At 39.0% G+C, this 19,717-nt stretch overlaps 3 protein-coding genes across 3 annotated transcripts; all 3 read right to left on the bottom strand.

The window, feature by feature from the left end:
* Window positions 1–4,213: 4,213 nt before the first annotated feature.
* Window positions 4,214–5,338, bottom strand: LOC130139701 (receptor-like protein 33). Its single transcript, XM_056317245.1, has one exon. The coding sequence runs from the start codon at window positions 5,336–5,338 to the stop codon at window positions 4,214–4,216; it is 1,125 nt and encodes a 374-aa protein (XP_056173220.1).
* Window positions 5,339–11,894: 6,556 nt separating this feature from the next.
* LOC115675012 (uncharacterized) lies at window positions 11,895–12,239 on the bottom strand. The gene has a single exon (XM_056317244.1). It carries the CDS (start codon window positions 12,237–12,239, stop codon window positions 11,895–11,897), a length of 345 nt encoding a protein of 114 aa, XP_056173219.1.
* A 3,564-nt stretch (window positions 12,240–15,803) lies between these two features.
* LOC130139700 (receptor-like protein 53) lies at window positions 15,804–18,362 on the bottom strand. Its single transcript, XM_056317243.1, has one exon. The coding sequence runs from the start codon at window positions 18,360–18,362 to the stop codon at window positions 15,804–15,806; it is 2,559 nt and encodes an 852-aa protein (XP_056173218.1).
* Window positions 18,363–19,717: the final 1,355 nt, after the last annotated feature.

The following is a 19,717-nucleotide window of genomic DNA, read 5'->3' as shown; positions in this document are numbered from 1 at the left end:
TTTTGGGCATCTATAAAAATTTAAAATTTACTCAAAAAGTGGGTGGCCACATGTATTCTAAGCAATTCTGTGAAGTTTTGAAATTTTTGATTTCTTGATTTTTTTTGAAAAAATTCAACAAATTTCCTATTTTCCCGAAATCTGAATTTTTTTTATTTTCTCGACATTTTAATGAATTTTTCTGGAATTTTTCAATTTTTTTGGATTTTTTGAATTTTTTTGAGATTTTTAGGAATTTTTCAGATTTCTAATTTTTTTTTAAGAGAAAGAGTTCTCTCAGAAATGATTCTGATTTTTGTTCAAGAAATATAAAACATACTTTTTTTGGTTCTGATTTTTGGTCCAGAATCGGTTTTTGAACAAAAAGTTATTCCAGAAATAGAAAAATGAAATTGCGTTACCAAACGGGTTTCTGATCCAAAACTATTTCTGGGAACAGAAAACTAGTTCTTGACAGAACCAGAATGGTTACCATGCGCTACCCAAATCAACCCGTTGGAGAATCTTCCCAAAAGAATATGCATAGCCGTTAGAAGAAGAACCATTATCTCCCGGTGATTTGATCTTCCATACAATCAAATCAAGATTTCTATAATTGTAGTCTTTTGTGTTTAAGGAACGATCTTGTGATTGCCAATTAGGATATCTTGAGATATCAATTTGATTGTCCTGCATAAACTTGCCAAAAATAATAATTATTGAATCTGATAACAAAGTCATTTTATCGACTAAGTCTGATGACTCAGTATTTACCTGCATTAAATAACTTAAGTGTAATTGTGGTAAAAAAAGAATTGTTTTGTCTTTCTTCAAAACTAATTAGAAATTTGTTGAACAGGATTGTTGTAGGATAAAAAAAATCCGAGTTTTAATATTGGAACGTGTGAGTGGTAATATAAAACGTTGTGTTTGTGCAATCGTCCATGTACCAATATTTGCAAATAAATAATTAAGGATAGTTACGGAAAGGAAAAAAGAAACTATAGAAATCCCTTAAATTAAGAGCTTTTGTTTAATATAATAATATTAATAATATCAAAATCCCTTAAATTAGGAAGCATAGACTAAAATCAGTATCCCAGTGAACCAACTTTCTAGAACCACCTCCATCTAGACAGCTTATAGGCTACCGTGACTCGATGAGATTAGTAAGATATTTAAGAGGTCTAGGGTTTTCATGGATGTTACACTCGTAGACAACGGTTTCATGAAAAGAATTTATGCACTCACCATTGTATGGGAAATATTTTATAACGCACAATGCATTGGACAATTTAGGGTTTGTCCAAACATTCATCTAATGCTTTGCCGTAGCCTAGTTGGGCCGTGATCCATGGGTATAAAAGTCGCGACCTTCGGCGACTCGCCCGCAAGGTATGATATAAAGGTATTTGATAATTGATACGGTAAACAAAATCAATTAATTCATAACAATGGTAGGAGGGTACAATTTTGTATTTATAGTATCAAATTATACTTTTCTGCTCTGATGATGTGATGAAGCCCGATGCCACTTATGGGCTTTGTCTGCAATGAAGCCCACTTGCCATGCCCACGTCAATTTTTCTGTTTCTTTGGTAATAATCATACTCTGCCTCTACATTATATCAACCATTCAAATTATTTACATTAGAACAAAAAAAATTACATGAAGAAGTTTGATATTAGCAGGAACATATAAGAAATACAATGTAAAAAAGTCTCACAACACGTCCTGGTCGTGTTTATCTTGACCTGGTAATGACGTCCCCATGTATATTACATACATAGCATATGCTGATTTTTTGTTTTTTTGTGGTCGGAACATATGCTAATCTTGAACTTCCCGCAAATAAGCTACCAAATCATATGCTAATCTTGACCCAATAACCTTGGCTCACAATAACAACCTCTTCACCATCATCGATAAATTGAGTTAGACATGGAAAGGAACCATCCATGTTGCCAAGTAAATCACGACTAATTAACCCAGAAAGAACCAAGATTTGCACGAAAAGAATTAGCGGCATTTTCTACACAAGTCAAAACCACCATTTGTCTCACTTTTTGCTTTTCAAATTACATAATAATTAAAACTATCAACTATTTTCTCCTTCATCAAGTGACCACTCAATTCACAAATTTATAATAACTATGTGTTGTATATCCACTCAATTAAATAATCCCTCAATTCCTCAAAAAGCCGATTCTTTTCTCTTCAAACGTCACCCGCCGGCGATCACGCACACGAGTCAACACTAGCCTATATATTAAATCAAAAGCGAATGCCGTCTCGCTTTTTTATGGTTCTAATGTTATCCCTTGAAAAAAGAAAGAAATAAGTTCCCAGAAGAAACAGGGATAAAATTGTAAACTGGAAGTTATATCTTGAGGCTTTGATTCTGTCCACTAACAAAAACTGGAGAACTCGATAGCTGCCTATGGAACAGTGACTTGCAGCAGCTAATGTCCCCCCTTCTTCACCTTTTTCCTCACAAAGGATGCGCTTGCCATGGCTTCTATGCAAAATCACAGAGGACAAGCCTCCATTTGAAGTGAGAGTTTTGCCCAAGCAACAAGGAAGAGAAAACACCCTCTCTCGGTTTTGTTCCCATATTAAGATAAAAAAAGGCCTGCAAAATTGACTTTCATTATTTGTTTTCTACTTAATCTAAATCGTGCAATTTCTGCACTTTTAACTTTTTTTTTTAAATTCGAAACCCTCCCTCCCTTGTAACATGTGCCTATTAACATGTACATTCATATACAATTTTTTGCAATTGTTTAAAAATTTGTATGCCGATCCAAAAAATTTTGGTGGGCATGCGGAAATGTATTTTTTACTTTTTGGTGAATCTTAAACGAGCGAGCTGGGCCTTCTTCTTCTTTTCCTTTTCCAACAAAGAGAAACGAATCGTGCATGCACATAGCGCGTGCTTTAAAAATGATTTAGTTTGTGAGAATCCCGATGAGTTGTGTTAAGAGGGGATGAGACGCTGGGAAGCATTAGGTGATGTGGTTATTGGAAGATATCTGGGATGTTGAAGAAGAAGACAATAGGATCTGAGATACTTGGTTGTTGAACAAATGGGAGAGAGTGTGCCAAGAGGAGGAGATGAAATATAGTTAATTGGACACTTGGGCAATCTTTTTAGGGTTAGGTAGAGGAATTGGCATGTTAGAGTTGTCATGAATGGGAGATGATGCCATTCAAGAGGAAAATAGTGCAGGATCCGTCGGTGTTGGAAGATGGAAAATCTAGCAGTCTCTTCCGAGAACTATACATATAATCCTCAACAACCTTTGTAATACAGATCAAGAGAATGGGAGAACACAATTAATGCAAAATTCCAATGCAAAAGCAAAAAGAAATTGGTGAAAAATAGATACTCACCAAGATCTAAGATAAATATGTCCCTTCAATCAAGAATTGCAGTGATCCGTTGTGTGACAGTGACAACTGTATAGTCGATGTAAGTGTCGTTCTAAGCGTTTGCTGATTCAGATTGTTGGTAACTACATGCACACGGGATTTAGACGCAAATGAGGAAGATAACAATTTTTCAATAATCAAAGTCTCGAAATTTTGTGTTCATTTCTTAATCTTTGTCGATCAACTTGTCCCCGGACGAATTGCAGTCGATTGAAGTTCAATCAAGACTCCTGCTGATCTTAACAAAAGAATTTTTTAACGTGTGTAAGTCAAGCAATCGCTTCTGAAGTTGGCTGGACGGGAGAAAAAAAGGCAAAACATGCTATTTTTCATATATCCGCGGGGATATGCTCTTCGTTCTTTTTTTAAAATTTGTCAGCAATGCATAGAGTTTATTTCAATAGAGCTAAAAGTACGCAAAACTTTACAAAGAAAGACCCGAAGCGCAGAAGCACAATGCCAATAGCACCTGAGTTTGACATGTCCTTATGCATTTAATTTATCAACCGTGCCACAGACTTTATATATTCGCGATATGAATCGCAGGACGGATTTCTCTGTCAAAACTTTCCCATTTAATAAGTCTATATGTTTGCGCTCCAACAATAAAATTTAGGCATCCGGCTAGCCAAGGATTTCAAAGTCTTCCACATGAGGAAAATTAGATCTCACTTTGTGTAAATGGATGAGATTACACTTGAATGATAAAAAGGCCAGAATAATAAGCATATAATTTGCCTCATGGCAGTTGAACAGACTTATTCATCATCTTACAGTGCAAAAAATGAACAATCGAGATTCTCAGATTTGAAAAGATATACGGGCATTCCTCCTGCACTTCTTTCTCATATTAGCTCCTTTCCTTTCAACCAATCCCCCGAGCCATTCAAATTTTCTGGATTCGAGAACAATGTATCCTAGAGAGACTCCAGCTACGATTCCACACCCATAACCCATCAATATGGCTCTCCATTCAAACCGGCCTCCATGCTCTGTATCATTTTCCTTGAGGATGGTTATCGGTGGAATTTTTCGTGAATTGTTTGCGCATGTCCCTGGCAATGGAAATCCGCATAATTTGGGATTCCCAACAAACGAGTCGCTCTTGAATGTGTTGAATTGCCTTCCTAAAGGAATAGGTCCAATGAGCTGATTCTCTGAGAGGTTCAAGAATTCAAGAGACGTCAAATCTGCTAGTTCTCGAGGAATCCTTCCGTTGAACTTGTTTGAAGAGAGGTCTAGCCAATCGAGTTCAGTCAAGTTCCCGGTAAATGGAGGGATATAGCCAGTAAGATTGTTGTGGTAAAAGTTTAGTCCTTTGAGTGACTTCAGGTTTCCTATGTCCACTGGAAGCTCCCTAACAAAATGGTTGCTCGATAAGTCGATACTCGTGAAAACAGTTAGAATTTTCACCAACTGTATCTCCAGTCCTTTTATGGTCACCGCGACTGAATCTTGATAACCATCTCCTCCCATATACTGTAGCTTGTCCCTTCCTTTATCCTGATTCATCATGGCAGTGAGCTTCATAATATATCTAACGGGTAAAGGACCGCTCAGATTGTTATTGGAGAGGTCGAAAATGCGTAAATCAGAAAATGGGCGAGCTGCTCTAGGACTACTGACGAAGCCGTGGAACATGTTGGACCTCAAAACAAGAACTTGTAACTTGGTAAGAGTTCCCAACCAATCCGGGAACGTATCCTCCACTCTATTGTTGCCAAGATTCAAAACTTCCAACTTGTCACAATGTACTAAGGACCCTGGCAATGTCCCTTCAAATCGATTTTGACTAAAGTCAATAGTCCTTAAATTGCTGCCCTTAGCAAATTTCTTAGGGATCACACCCTGAATCCTGTTCATTCGGAGGCTGAGCATTGAGAGATTTTTGCTAAATCTCATCAAGCACTCTGGCAAGGTGCCCATCAAACTATTATTGGACAAGTCAAGGACTATGAGCTCAGTGGCATTGCATATCAAAGGGGAAACCTTTCCACCAATCTTGTTGTCTGCAATGGAAAAGAATTGAGTGGCGGGTGGTGGACTTGGAAGACGACCTTCAAATGTATTGTTGGATAAATCAACCGTCCTCAGATTCAACCAATGGAGAAAATATTTCTCGGGCCATTAACCCCCTAAATTATTGTTAGATATGGAAAAAGTAGAAAGCCTGGAGGGAAGAAGTGGAGCAGTTGGAGGATCGATTTGGCCATGGAATTCATTGAACTGCAGATCGATGCTCTCCAATGAGGGGTCTTCTAGCAACCACTTGGGAAAAGTATCGTTGATTTTGTTGAAACCGACGTTTAGCACAAATAACAGTGCACAATTGTCTAAAAATCGCGGTAATGTCCCTTCAAGCTGATTGGCACTCAAGTCAAGTGCAAAGAGGTTGGTTAAATTTCCCAAACATTGTGGAATAGAGCCGGAGAGATTGTTACGAGCCAAGAGTAGAATTTCAGGGGAGCTTAATTCGCAAATGGAAGATGGAATCTCTCCGCTGAAGCCGTTTTCGCTAGCCCAAAAGAGGAGTATAGGGAGTGGTGGAATTGGAAGCGGGCCCTGGAATAAGTTGTCACTAAGGTCAACAATGGTCAACTCTTTCCAAGGAAATTGTTGTATGCCTCCCTCAATAAGGTTACTAGAAATATCAAGCTCCCGTAGTCTACCTTCTCCTACATCCCAAAACCATCTCGATATCTGACCGCCAATCTTGTTTTTGGAGAGATTTAATTTTCTTAGCTTTTTTAAAGAGTTTAGAAAAAAAGGAAACTTGGTCAAGTTGCAGGAAGGCAAGGCCAAAGTCTCAAGTTTCGGAAATGTGTCATTCGTACTGTTGTAAGCTAGATTTAACTCTACTGTAAGACGAAGGACTTGTAGATTTTTCAATGTTGAAAAAACTCCCAAGTCTAAAACACCAGTAAAGTGGTTAGAATAAAGGTCTAAATATACGAGTCGTTCAAGCTTTCCAATAAATGACGGGATATGACCACTTAATTCATTGCGGGAAAGGTCCAACCTGGTTAATTTTGTTAAGTTCGCAAGCGATGGGGGAATCAGGTATTTTGCCCGAGATGCTTGTAAACGAGAGAGTTAAGGATTCAAGAGATTTGCTCCAATTGAACTTCGGAAAAGAAACTGTGATATAAGAATTGGAATCCAAACTGAGATCAAGTAGCTTTGGCAAGCTAAAAATGTTGGGTGGAAGTTCTCCTTGTAAATTGGACATAGACACACTGAAAAACGTCAAGGAGGATGATAAATTCATGAAGGAACTAGGCGAAACAGCAGACGTGTCTATGAGATCAAGGTTAAGTTCCCTTAACTCTGTGAAATTCTGAACAAGCGTTTTAAAACCAATATTTTCTATCTTTAGATTGGGTGCCCAATCCATATTATTAAAGTTATAGTTAAAAGAGCGATCAAGTAAAACAAGTTTAGAAAGGTAAGAAATTTCAACGGGAACTAGACCTGAAAAATTGGAACGAGAGAGATTGAGGTGCCTCAGTTCAGCAAACACACTTAGTTCAAGCAAAATGGGTGAGGTACGGAAATCGTTAACGGCAAGGTTGAGGCTCTGAAGATGGCAAAGTGCAAAAAGAGTGAACTGTCAGAACGGAGGGTCCCCTGAAGACAGCTGAATGAAAGATCAAGGCCAATAACGTTACGCGTTACATTGTCGTAGGCGACACCGTCCCACGAGCAACAATCCAAGCCGTTCTTCCATGCAGTCGTCTTGGGATCACAGTGTGGGTCCATATCAGTTTGAACTGTGAGAGAATTGCTGAACTGAAGTAAGGCATCACTTTGGACAGGACCACATAATTGTGCTGTGGTGAAAGGAAGTTTTAATAACAATTGCCCAGAAAGACAAAAGAGAAAACAGAGGGACCGGTTGAATTCCATGTTTTTTGGTCGAGCACAATGCCTCTAAGACAGCGGTGCACTTAATTATAATTGTTAAGAAGTCAAAGTCTTCTTAAAACGAGATTACTGGGGTCAAAGTCTTTGGTGGGTTTATTTGGGTGTGGAAAATTTTTTAGTGCCATAGAATTTCTTCGTTGGCTCAATGCAATAAAGGAGCGTGGATGAGTTTTCATGGCATCCATTCTAGATGGGCATTGACAAATTGGTGCTAATAAGTTGGACTTTATTAATTTTTTTTACTTGCAATATCATATTGAGCATGGAACAGGTTTTTCTTACATGTACACGATGCGGAAGCCTTCTCCGCTTTTCTTGAAAGGCGTATTGATCAAGTCTGTGGAGGCATCTTTCATTTCAAAAGTATGCGTGGCTCTGGTCATTACTATTTGGTAGAAAAATTTGAATCTCTGATGCCCCTGTTTACTATTGCTGACAAGTGTGATGATAGGTACAACTCCAACATCTACTATTACCTGCAAGTTCAACAATAATTTGGGGCGGGATGATGGAATGTCTGTTGGTGTTTACGGAACATGATGTATAGGTAAAATAAAATATAAACGCAACAGAAGCAAAAAATAAAATTAAACCATACATAAATATCCAAAGGCGGTGTTCGTGCGTTTTAATAAAAAAATCAAAAGAACAAAGGGGGTTCAACGGATTACCTCTCGTAGAGTACCTAAAACGGCTTGGTTCAGATATTTTTCAGTTCGAGCCCCACCAATGTTGGACCTCTAGTCCACATACACCACAAAATCGTACGTTGAACGAAAGAAAAACTTGCAAGTAATCACCTCTATAATTGTGCTAACGATCTTGTGAAGACAATTCTCCGCACTCTTGTTATTTCGATCATGGGACCAACAAAAGAGAGAAACTTCTTACCTCCCCACACACACGTTGCACAATCATCATCCCTTTATTTTTTTTTTGGCAACCGTTGCTGATCGCCCTTTTAGTTGTTTGATCATGTGCGGCACACTGATCGCACATAAAAGGGTGATCGGGTGCTACACATGATTAGCAGCTATGGCTGATTGCACATAAAAGGGTGATCAGCAACGGTTGCCGAAAAAAAAAAGGATGATGATTGTGCATTATGTGTGTATTGCTGACCGTGTGCTGCGCATGATCAGCTGCTGACCATGTGCAGCACACAGTCAGCAACTATTGCGGACTAGGAATATCAACGGTTTGGCTCGGTTTGGTTTTCTTGAAATACCGAACCGAACCATTAGAATGCACGAATCGAACTGAACCGAACTTCGAATGAACCGGATATGAACTGAACCGAAGAACCGGTTCGGTTCAGATCGGTTTTCGGTTTTTCTTCTTTTTCTTTTTTTCTTTTATCCTCCACAGCTCACAGCCATCTGATCAGAAGTCAAAAGCTTAGTGTTGCTGCTGCTGAAGAATCCCTCGGATTGGTTTATTTTATTATGTCCCCGTGACTTTTACGGAATCAAATACTTTTAATTTTAGAAAGATACAGCAAACGTATTTCATCTTTTATATTACGTAACTCTATTTTTCAAAAATACTATATATGTACCCAAGATTTACCTCCGAAACCAACTTTACACCTTCGCGTCCATTATCTTTGTGCCCCTCTTCATTTTCTTTCAAAACAAAAATGTTCAATCCAATATCCCAAAATGTCGCCCATCCAAAACACTCAACTATGACATCTACCTCAGTGTCTTCCTATGAATTTTTCTAAGTTCTTCACCCAGAAAAGAGAGAACAGATATTTAAGAAGAACAGTTAGACCTGCATCCATTTCAACAGAAAAGGATCAACAGCCAAAACCCAAAAAGCAACCTGGAGCTCTGCTGATATTTTGAACATTAGAACAAGATCACGAGGCCAAACACACATAAACTACAGCTTGCACCCACAAATGAAATCCCATGGAGAAAGGAATAGATCAAATTCCCGAAATTCAGCTTGATAAGCAAACAAAATTAACACAAGAAACCAGATTAGCCCGACACAGTCATACGGATCATCCAATTTCAATATCAAGGCTCAGCCTCGAATCAAGATTAATAATCAACTCGACCAGGAAAAAGAATAGCCGCATGTGAAAATGCATACCAAAATCAACAAACATTGCCTAACGGAGGCAGAAACCATAAAAATGAGGATCAAGATGCACAAATTATAGTATCTAGTGCTGTTCAGAGCTAAGAAAAGAGAAGGCGGGGAAAAAGAAGAAGTATCCAACCTTTAGCTGTTGACGAGAAATTCGCAACAAGAGAGTGGAGAAGCAAATGGACAGAATTGTAAGTTTCAAATTTTTGATTAACAGCATCGAACAGTTTCACCAAGGAATCTGATAGTGTAGCAGCAGCAAGATGAGAATAAGAAACCGGTTGACCACCACATTCCAGAATCATATAATCTTCCCCGCAACCCAGTCCCCGTCGCTCACTCTCGCCCAATCGAAGAACCCTCGAATCCGTCACCCACACGCCATCGCTCGGCCTTGCCTCCGCGGCCGCGCGCAACCCATTCCCCGTCGCTCACCCTATTCTCTCGAGGAAGCGAAAAATAAAAACATTATCCGAACTGTTAGGTTCGGTTCGGTTCGGTTTTGGTTTCGATTCCGGTTCGGTTCTGACACCCCAGCGGACCATATGTGTGCACTATTATTATTATTATTTATTTTTATCTTTTATAAAACATAAGAGCGCATGACCAGCATGTGTGCAGTTTGGGCACATTAATATGTGTCCATTTCGGGCGTGCGTGTATCATATGTGCGCAAGCCCATGACCAAAAATAAAATAAAATTAAATCAATTTATTTTAATTTCAGCCGGACTCAATTCGATTGCTATGATTGCAAACATATTACATGCTTACTTTAAAGCGTAAATTCAATAATTTCAGCATGCAAACATATTACATGCTTACTTTAAAGCGTAAACCCAATAATTTCTCTATCCTTTTTTCTATCCTTCTCATAGTTCGCGCGAGCAATTTGGATCTTCCGGTTTCATATGCAATGTATGCTACAGAGATTCCAATTACGATTCCCAGTTAAGATAAAGGGATAAAATCTCTAAAATCAAGAAAGTGCTTGTCAAATGTTTTACGGTTACATAAGCTTACAACATTAGTGATGACATTGAGCTTCGATACAAGGATGTCCTCAACTACTCCCAATTCTGCATCTTCGTTCGTACTTTAGATGCTGTAAAAAAAAAATTCCTCACAAATATCATTTGGAGTATCGGAAGGGATGAGTGCACCCGAGTGTTGCGGAGGTTGAAAGAGATCGAGAATCTCTATCAACTTCAGGACCCATCCAAGGATGGAGTTGCTCGTAAGTTTCCGTCCGTTAGAATGAAATTGCACAAGTCTAGGCACTTTGCTCATCCTGCCGGCCGCAAAGAAAACGAATTGATATCATTCCAAATTCCAATCCCCACAAATTTTTTGGCGAAAACATACACATTTCATTCTTTGTGGCTCCATTTTTTCAGGGCCTTCGACATGGAACCCCACATCGTGCTGCTTGAGAAAGACGCAAACCGCCGCATGTCTCCTCACTGCAGAATTTGAGACTGAACCTGTATTCTTGTAGAGAAATAGAAAGGATTGAAGCAATTGTCTGGGAAAATCTTCCAGGATGAATGGCTAGCTTCTTTGGAGCTTTTCAGGTATTTACAAAGGAGTTCAGTTTTATTGCCTCATCCTTTGGAATTATACCATGTACCACCACATTAGATGCTGAATCTCTTGGGAAGGACGTAAGTTCATGAACGTCCAATGCACTGCAAGTCCCTGAACGTGATTATGATTGCTGTATTGCTAAAATAACTTGTTACGGTTAATAAAGCCAACTCAATTTGTCTTAAACTTTGTCTCTTCGGCCGAAATTACGACTAGCATATGATTTTCATTTATGCTTGAATAGCAAAGCTTCAATCCTGAGTCCTTCTGGCTTCATAGGCAAGTGTCAAGTCACAATCTCTATTTGACGGACAGATAGCACTACTTCATGATTAGGTCACAATTCATCAACCTGATCATCCGTTAACTACTGCATATAGCATCCTGTGCCTTCTCCCCCATAGCCTTATCTTGTTAATATTGTAAAGAGTATAAATCGAACATTTATTGGAGCTACAAAGATTGCCAGGTCTTTGCAAGTCGGGAGGCCCAAGCAGCTGTTTTCTTTCAATATCAGAAGGCTCAAGAAGAAACCAAAAGCGCCCAATGTGAGTAATTAATGATCTAAATTGGACGCTGAACCAACTTGTATGGATGCAATGCCTTCAGTAATTAAGAGTTGAGCAGCAGGCTCATCGTTTACAATCATTCTCACCCTGAATCTATCCAAACATGCCAACACACATGCTCAGATGTGTACATGCCCAAACATTCAATATGCTTATATCCTTACTAAGAAGAAATCAAAATAAGCAGTCTCCAACATTAAAATCTCATGCACTCTCTTCTACTGTCATCTGTCTCAAGTGAAGATCACTTCAAACAAAGGTCACAAGTCTCAAAACAAATACAACCAATAAGTTCAGGAGTTCTTAAAGCAACTTCACACCTGCTTCTCTCACAGAATCGATGACTGCCTTAACTTTGCCATGATACTTTTGTTCTCTTTTTAAGTGGATGGCAACAGCAGGGATGCCCTTGAGCAGCAGCCTCTCTCCCAGTATCTTTCCTATCTTCGCAGCGGCGGCCACGTCGCGTGTCGAGTCCATGCTCGGTCTCAAAGCCTTCTCCTGCGAGCTTGCTGAAGATGCGACAGTAGCAGTAGGGGAATGGATCACTTGGGCACTTACGAACTTGTTAGTGAAGTGCATCTTCAGAACATAAGGCTTGAGAAAGTTTATTATTCTCGGTGGCTTAGCTGGCGGTGGGATAACCATCTCCGAGTTGGGGAATCAATATAACAAACTTCGAATTGCTAGAACCAAAGCACCAAAGTCAGACAAAAGGGAAAATAAATGGAAAAATAGAATGTTCATCTTTTCCATTCCATCTTTATGTTAAGGCCCAGTATGTCGTTTCAGTTGTATAAAAGTCGCCTTTTTCATTACAAAAGAAGAGAAGTATAAACCACAGGCCTTTAAGCTTGTAGTATAGTAGACTGTAGATGGGTCCTTACTAATAGAATGATAATGGAAACAAGATCCCTGTAAATAAGTAACTTAGGGTGCGTTTATTTCACGGAAAACTCAAGATTCGGAAAATATTTTCCAAAAAATGATCGCTTGTATTCCTTACAAAAATAAATGAATGAGAAGTATTTCCATCAACTACGAAAATAGTTAGACATAAATTGTTGTCGATAATGAAAACATTTTTCGTTAACTAATTTTTCTAAGCGATATAACCAATCATCTTTTGGAAAATTTTCTACAATTCTTGAGTTTTCCGTGAAACAAACACACTCTCAGTTCCCACACCATTGCACTAGAACAACGAAAAGCATTAACAGCTGAGGAATACAATATCGACCCTGATTGCTGATAAAGTATCTCATGAAGCAGGAATACAACTGATTCATGTGATGATTAGAGAAAGCCATACTTGAACAAAACGATCGCATGTCATCATAGAAAACCGTCGTAACTCGTAACACAACTCAGTTTCGATTTGGTTTTTCCCCCATTCCACATTTCAACGGCATATCACGCATCAAACAAGCAAAGATAGTTTTCTTCTACATGTGTCTCCTCTTTCACAACTTTCATCAAACAGTCCGCGGGCAATTTCTGAAAGATAGTAACCGAGCAATCTAGAAAACAGTAAAAGAAAGTTTTAAGCCGCCAACCAAGAAAGAGACACACGAGTGAATCGAAATCACGAGAAACGGGGCAAAAAAACACAAATTTGTCCAAAATTTCCAGGGAATCAATCAGAAAATGCAGAACTAGCAAGTCTAACTCTGACCCACAATGCACATTCACTCAAAGACAAGAAAGCAGCAGCGACAGACCCTTTTGAGAGGAAGTATCACGCCGGCGAATGCACGGTCGAGCTGCCAAAATCCACCAACAACGTCTTCAGAGAGCGTGAGATGCGAAGAGCGAGAAGTTAGCGAAGAAGCTGAGCGACCATATAAAAAGACTCGGAAGCATATGGAGAGCTCCAGACGGGCGACCCGATATTTGAGATCCGACCTGACCCGACCCAAATTGACTGAGGAAAGTCAATATTTTGCAATTGACCGAATCGTTCAATACTATTGTGCTAAGTTTGTTTTATTTACTGTTCCAAATTATTTTTTTCATATTAGAAATGGATATATACAAACGAAACTTGAAAAGTATTTCAATTGATTTGACAATTTTAACTAATGTGATATCATCAGGGGTCAAATGTAAGCTTTTACATATTTTAAAATTACAAAAGAACATTGCAATGATCGCTAACACTCAATTCGACTAATGTTGTCGCGCATCGAGTCTATTTTAATAGTTAGGTCCACAATTTAATTTTAATATGTGTAGTTGTACTATAGCTACGTTAACTACATGAAGAGGTGATTATCAAGTAATTGTACAATTTTGCTAAAATTGTTCAAATTAACTTTCCTATTATTTTGTTAAGATTTTTATTTGTTCTTCTTATCTAAGAGAAGTGTAGATATAGATAAGTTCATAGTAGACATATATTATTTTAATCCTTCGGTAGTCTATTTATTATGATATGTGAAATAATGTAAAGTCGAATGGAACTTCATTCACGTAATAAATTTATATGTACTTTAAATATGAAAAATTGTAATATAAACGGATGATTAGGAGTTAAATTCATATTTTATATTGTAAAACACCATTTGCAATTACATATTACCATCTATATAAAGTCATCTGAATATACAATATATATATATATACTTTTTTTTCAAAAGTATATGTAAATAGGTGGGTTCCATTTTCTTTGCCGCCCGTTTTGTGTGGGGAAAATCCATCTGGTTTGGGTCGGGCCACCCGCACCCATCCATATGTTATTTAACTTATTTTTACTTTACATCATGGATTGACGCCATAATAAAACGAGCAAAAAGATTTTGATTCTCTAAATAATTCGCAAAAAGCGTGGCGTGACCTAATCCGTGAGACATCAAACACATATGATTTCTTTAACACTAGTGAGTTTTGTCCACCCCTCCATTGAACTCTCAGAAAAGACAAAACAAAAAAATTTCCGACAGTCTTTTCTCCCTCTAATTTTTAAATTGCTCTTCGAACAGCTCTTGGACCAAAAGCAAATCTATATCCGCAGTTGGCATGTGTACCATTGTGTATCTTGTATAACTATTCAAATGTGGCAGCTTGGACGCGATAGTATAATTTGGGGATAAGTGCGCTGGAAATCCTAAAATTTATTACGAAAATGCAATTGAGTCCTAAAATTTTCAAAAAAGTGTAATCAACGGAAAGATTTAATTGAATCAATTTGACAAGTTTTAGGACTTGATTGCACTTCCTTAATAAATTTTAGGGCATAATTGCACTTTTTGAAAGTTTTGGACCGAGTTGCAATTTTGTGACAAGTTTTAAGACTCCCGGTGTACTTATTCCTATAATTTATATGTAAATCGGACAACGGCCTCTTCTTAAATCTTCTTAAATCAATTCGCAACTCCGGACAATTCCTCCCACCATCACCACGATGTTTCTCCTTGTTCTCGGTGTCAACTCACCCGTTCGACCGGAAAGGACAAGAAAGAGAGCTTCTTTTCAAATGCACGAATTCGTCACATGAGTCTGCGTTTCAGAATTCATGTATGGGAAGCCAAGCGAAAAAGTGGAGTGACTTACGTGAACCATTCGATATCTCATGGGACTGATCAACTTATTCATTTCTTAATCTTTGTTGATCAACTTGTTCTCGGACGAATTGCAGTCAATTGGAGTTCAAGCACGTCTCTTCCTGAAGTTAACAAAAGAATTTTGAACGTGTGTAAGTCAAGCAATCACTCCTGAAGTTGGCTGCACGGGAGAAAAAAAGCAAAACGTGTTATTTTCCATATATCCTGGGGGACATGTTCTTCCTTTTTTTCTAATTTGTGAGCAATGCATGGAGATTGTTTCAATAGAGACAAAAGTAGGCAAAACTTTACGAAGAAGGACCTGAACGCAGACAAATAATGCCAGTAGCACTGTGAGTTTGATATGTCATTATGCTTTCGATTTATCGACGATGCCATAGACTTTATACATTCACGTTCCGAATTAATAAGTTTCCCATTTAATAAGTTTCTATGTTTGCGTTCCAACAATAAAATTTAGGCATATGGCTAGCCAAGGATTTAATTCCAAGTCTTGCAGATGAGGAAAATCAGATCTCACTTTGTGTATTAGGCTGAGATTACACTTGAATGATAAAAAGGCCAAAATAATAAGCATATAATTTGCCTCATGGCAGTTCAACAGAATTATTCATCATCTTACAATGCAAAAAATGAACAATCGAGATTCTCATATTTGACAAGATCTACGAGCATTCCTCCTCCACTTCTTTCTCATATTACCTCCTTTCCTGTCAAGCAATCGCGCGAGCCATCCAAATTTTCTGGATTCGAGAACGATGTATCCTAGAGAGACTCCAGCTATGATTCCACACCCATAACCCATCAATATGGCTCTCCACTCAAACCAGCCTCCATGCTCTGTATCATTTTCCTCGAGGATGGTTACTGGTGGAATTTCTGGTGAATTGTTTGCGCATGTCCCTAGCAATGGAAATCCGCATAATCCAGGATTCCCAACAAACGAGTCGCTCTTGAATGTGTTGAATTGCCTTCCCAGAGGAATAGGTCCGATGAGCTGATTCTCTGAGAGGTTCAAGAATTCAAGAGACGTCAAATCCGCTAGTTCTTGAGGAATCCTTCCGATGAACTTATTTGAAGAGAGGTCTAGCCATTCGAGTTCAGTCAAGTTCCCGGTAGACGGAGGGATATAGCCAATAAGATTGTTGTGGGACAAGTTTAGGCCTTTGAGTGACTTTAGGTTTCCTATATCCATTGGAAGCTCCCCACCAAAATGGTTGCTCGATAAGTCGATACTCGTGAAAACAGTTAGAATTTTCACCAACTGTATCTCCAGTCCTTTCATGATCACCGTGACTGAATCTTCATAACCATTTCCTCCCATATACTGCAGCTTGCTCTGTCCTTTATCCTGATACATCATGGCAGTGAACTTCATAATATATCTAACGGGTAAAGGACCGCTCAGATTGTTGTTGGATAGGTCGAAAATGCGCAATTCAGAAAATGGGCGGGCTGCTCTAGGACTACTCACGAAGCCGTGGAACATGTTGGACCTCAAAACAAGAACTTGTAGCTTGGGAAGGGTTCCCAACCAATCAGGGAACGTATCCTCCAATCCATTGTTGCCGAGATCCAAAACTTCCAACCATTCACAATGTAGTAAGGACCGTGGCAGTGTCCCTTCAAATTGATTCCGACTAAAGTCAATAGTCCTTAAAATGCTGCCCTCAGCAAATTTTCTAGGGATCACACCCTGAATCATGTTCATCCGGATGTTGAGCACCGAGAGATATTTGCTAAAGCTCATCAAGCACTCTGGCAAGGTGCCCATCAAACTATTGTTGGACAAATCAAGGACTATGAGCTCAGTGGCATTGCATATCAAAGGTGAAACCGTTCCACCAATCTTGTTGTTTGCAATGGAATAGAATTGAGTGGCGGGTGGTGGAATTGGAAGAGGACCTTCAAATCTGTTGTTGGATAGATCAACCTTCCACATATTCAAACAATGGAGAAAATATCCTTCGGGCCATCGACCCCCTAAATTATTGTTAGATATGGAAAAGCTATAAAGCTTGGAGGGAAGAAATGGAGCAGTTGGAGTATCGATTTGGCCATGGAATTCATTGAACTGCAGATCGATGATCTCCAATGAGGGGGCATCTAGCAACCACTTGGGAAAAGTATCATTGATTTTGTTGAAACTGACGTTTAGATAGGATAATGATGCACAATTGTCTAAAAACCGCGGTAATGTCCCTTCAAACTGGTTAGCACTCAAGTCTAGGTCAGAGAGGTTGGTTAAATTTCCCAAACATTGTGGAATAGAGCCATAGAGATTGTTACGAGCCAAGTTTACCATTCCAAGGGAGCTTAATTCGCAAATGGAAGATGGAATCTCTCCGCTGAAGCCGTTTTCGGTGGCCGAAAAGGCCAATGTAGAGAGTGGTGGAATTGGAAGCGGGCCCTGGAATAAGTTGTCACTAAGGTCAACAAAGGCCAACTCTTTCCAGGGAAATTGTTGTATGCCTCCCTCAATACGGTTACTAGATATATCAAGAACCCATAGGCTACCTTTCCCTACATCCCAAAACCATCTCGGTATCTGACCGCCAATCTTGTTTTCGGAGAGATCTAATTCTCTTAGCTTTTTTAAAGAGTTCAGAAAAAAAGGAAACTTGGTCAAGTTGCAGGAAGGCAAGGCCAAAGTCTCAAGTTTCGGAAATGTGTAATTCGTACTGTTGTAAGCTAGATTTAACTCTACTGTGAGACCAAGGACTTGCAGATTTTTTAGTGTTGAAAGGACTTGCAACTCTAAAACACTAGTAAATTTGTTAAAAGAAAGGTCTAAATGTATGAGTCGTTCAAGCTTTGCAATAAATGATGGGATATGACCACTTAATTCATTGCGGGAAAGGTCCAACCTCGTTAATTTTGTTAAGTTCGCAAGCGATGAGGGAATTGGTCCTGTCATTGTGCAGTAACTGAGATCCAGAGTTTTTAAATTCTTGAATTCACCGATTGAATCGAGTATTTTGCCCGAGATGCTTGTAAACGAGAGGGTCAAGGATTCAAGAGACTTGCTCCAGTTAGACTTCAGAAAAGAAACCGTGATATAATGATTGAAATCCAAATGGAGATCATGGAGGTTTGGCAAGCGGAAAATGTTGGGCGGAAGTTCCCCTTGTAAATTGCACATAGATGCACTTAAAAACGTCAAGGAGGATGATAAATTCACGAAGGAACTAGGCGAAACAGCAAACATGTCTACGAAATCAAGGTTAAGTTCCCTCAACTCTGTGAAATTATGAACAAGCGTTTAAAATCAATATTTTCGATCTTAAGACCGGGTGCCCAACGCATATTAGTAGGGTTGAAGTTCAAAGAGAGATCAAGTAAAACAAGTTTAGAAAGGTAAGAAATTTCAACAGGAACTTGACCAAAAAAATTGGAATAAGAGAGATTGAGGTGCCTCAGTTCAGTAAACACACTTAGTTCAGGCAAAATGGGTGAGGTACGGAAATCGTTAAGGGCAAGGTTGAGGCTCTGAAGATGGCGAAGTGCAAAAAGTGAACTGTTAGAACGGAGAGTCCCCTGAAGACAGCTGAATGAAAGATCAAGGCCGATGACGTTACCCGTTATATCGTCACAGGCAACACCATCCCACGAGCAGCAATCCAAGCCTTTCTTCCACGTAGTCGTCTTCGGATCACATTGTAGGTCTGTATCAGTTTCAACTGAGAGAGAATTGCTGAACTGAAGTAAGGCATCACTTTGGACAGGACCACAAAATTGTGCTGTTGTGAAATGAAGGTTTAATAACAATTGCCCAGAAAGACAAAAGAGAAAACAGAGGGACTGGTAGAATTCCATGTTTTTTGGTCGAGCACAATGCCACTAAGGCAGCGGTGCACTTAATTATAATTGTTAAGAAGTCAAAGTCTTCTTGAAACGACATTACTGGGGTCAAAGTCTTTGGCGAGTTACCGTGTGGAAAATTCTTAGTGACATAGAATTTCTTCCTTTGGCTGAATGCAATAAAGGACAGTGGGGGCGTTTTCAGGCCATCCATTCTAGCTGGGCATTGAGAATTTGGTGCTAATAAGTTGGACTTCATTAATTGTTTTTACTTGCAATATCATATCAAGCATGGAATATGATTTTTCTTTGTGTACACGATGCGAGAGTCTTCTCCGCTTTTCTTGGAAGGCATATTAGTCAAGTCTGGGCGGCAATTTTCATTTCATACATGCGTGTGGCTCTGGTCATTACCGATTGGTAGACCATTTTGAATAATCCATAACGAAGAGCAATCTTTTACAAATATTTTTCCGATAAGATAACTTTGAATTCTAATAACTCGTTTACTATTGCAGATAAGTGCGATGATAGGTACAAGTCCAAGATCTACTATTCACTTGCGAGTAAAAGATGCAATCTCTGAATGACATTTCAAGCCGACGACTTTTCTATTCCCTGATCTACATGGCGAATGGTCTCAATTGACATCTTCTCAACAATTTCATGGTCCATGAAATCTAATGCCTTCTGCTTTGGCCTCTTCAGCCATTTGGCTTCCCTTTTTTCCATCCTTCTCACAGTTCTCACGAGATATTTGGG

Source organism: Syzygium oleosum, unplaced genomic scaffold, assembly GCF_021117445.2.
Source record: "Syzygium oleosum isolate NSW1041296 unplaced genomic scaffold, Sole_v2.1 Sole_v2.13, whole genome shotgun sequence".
NCBI classification, from domain to species: domain Eukaryota; kingdom Viridiplantae; phylum Streptophyta; class Magnoliopsida; order Myrtales; family Myrtaceae; genus Syzygium; species Syzygium oleosum.
The sequence above is the reverse complement of the archived record's forward strand: the minus strand, read 5'-3'. Positions and strand labels throughout refer to the sequence as shown.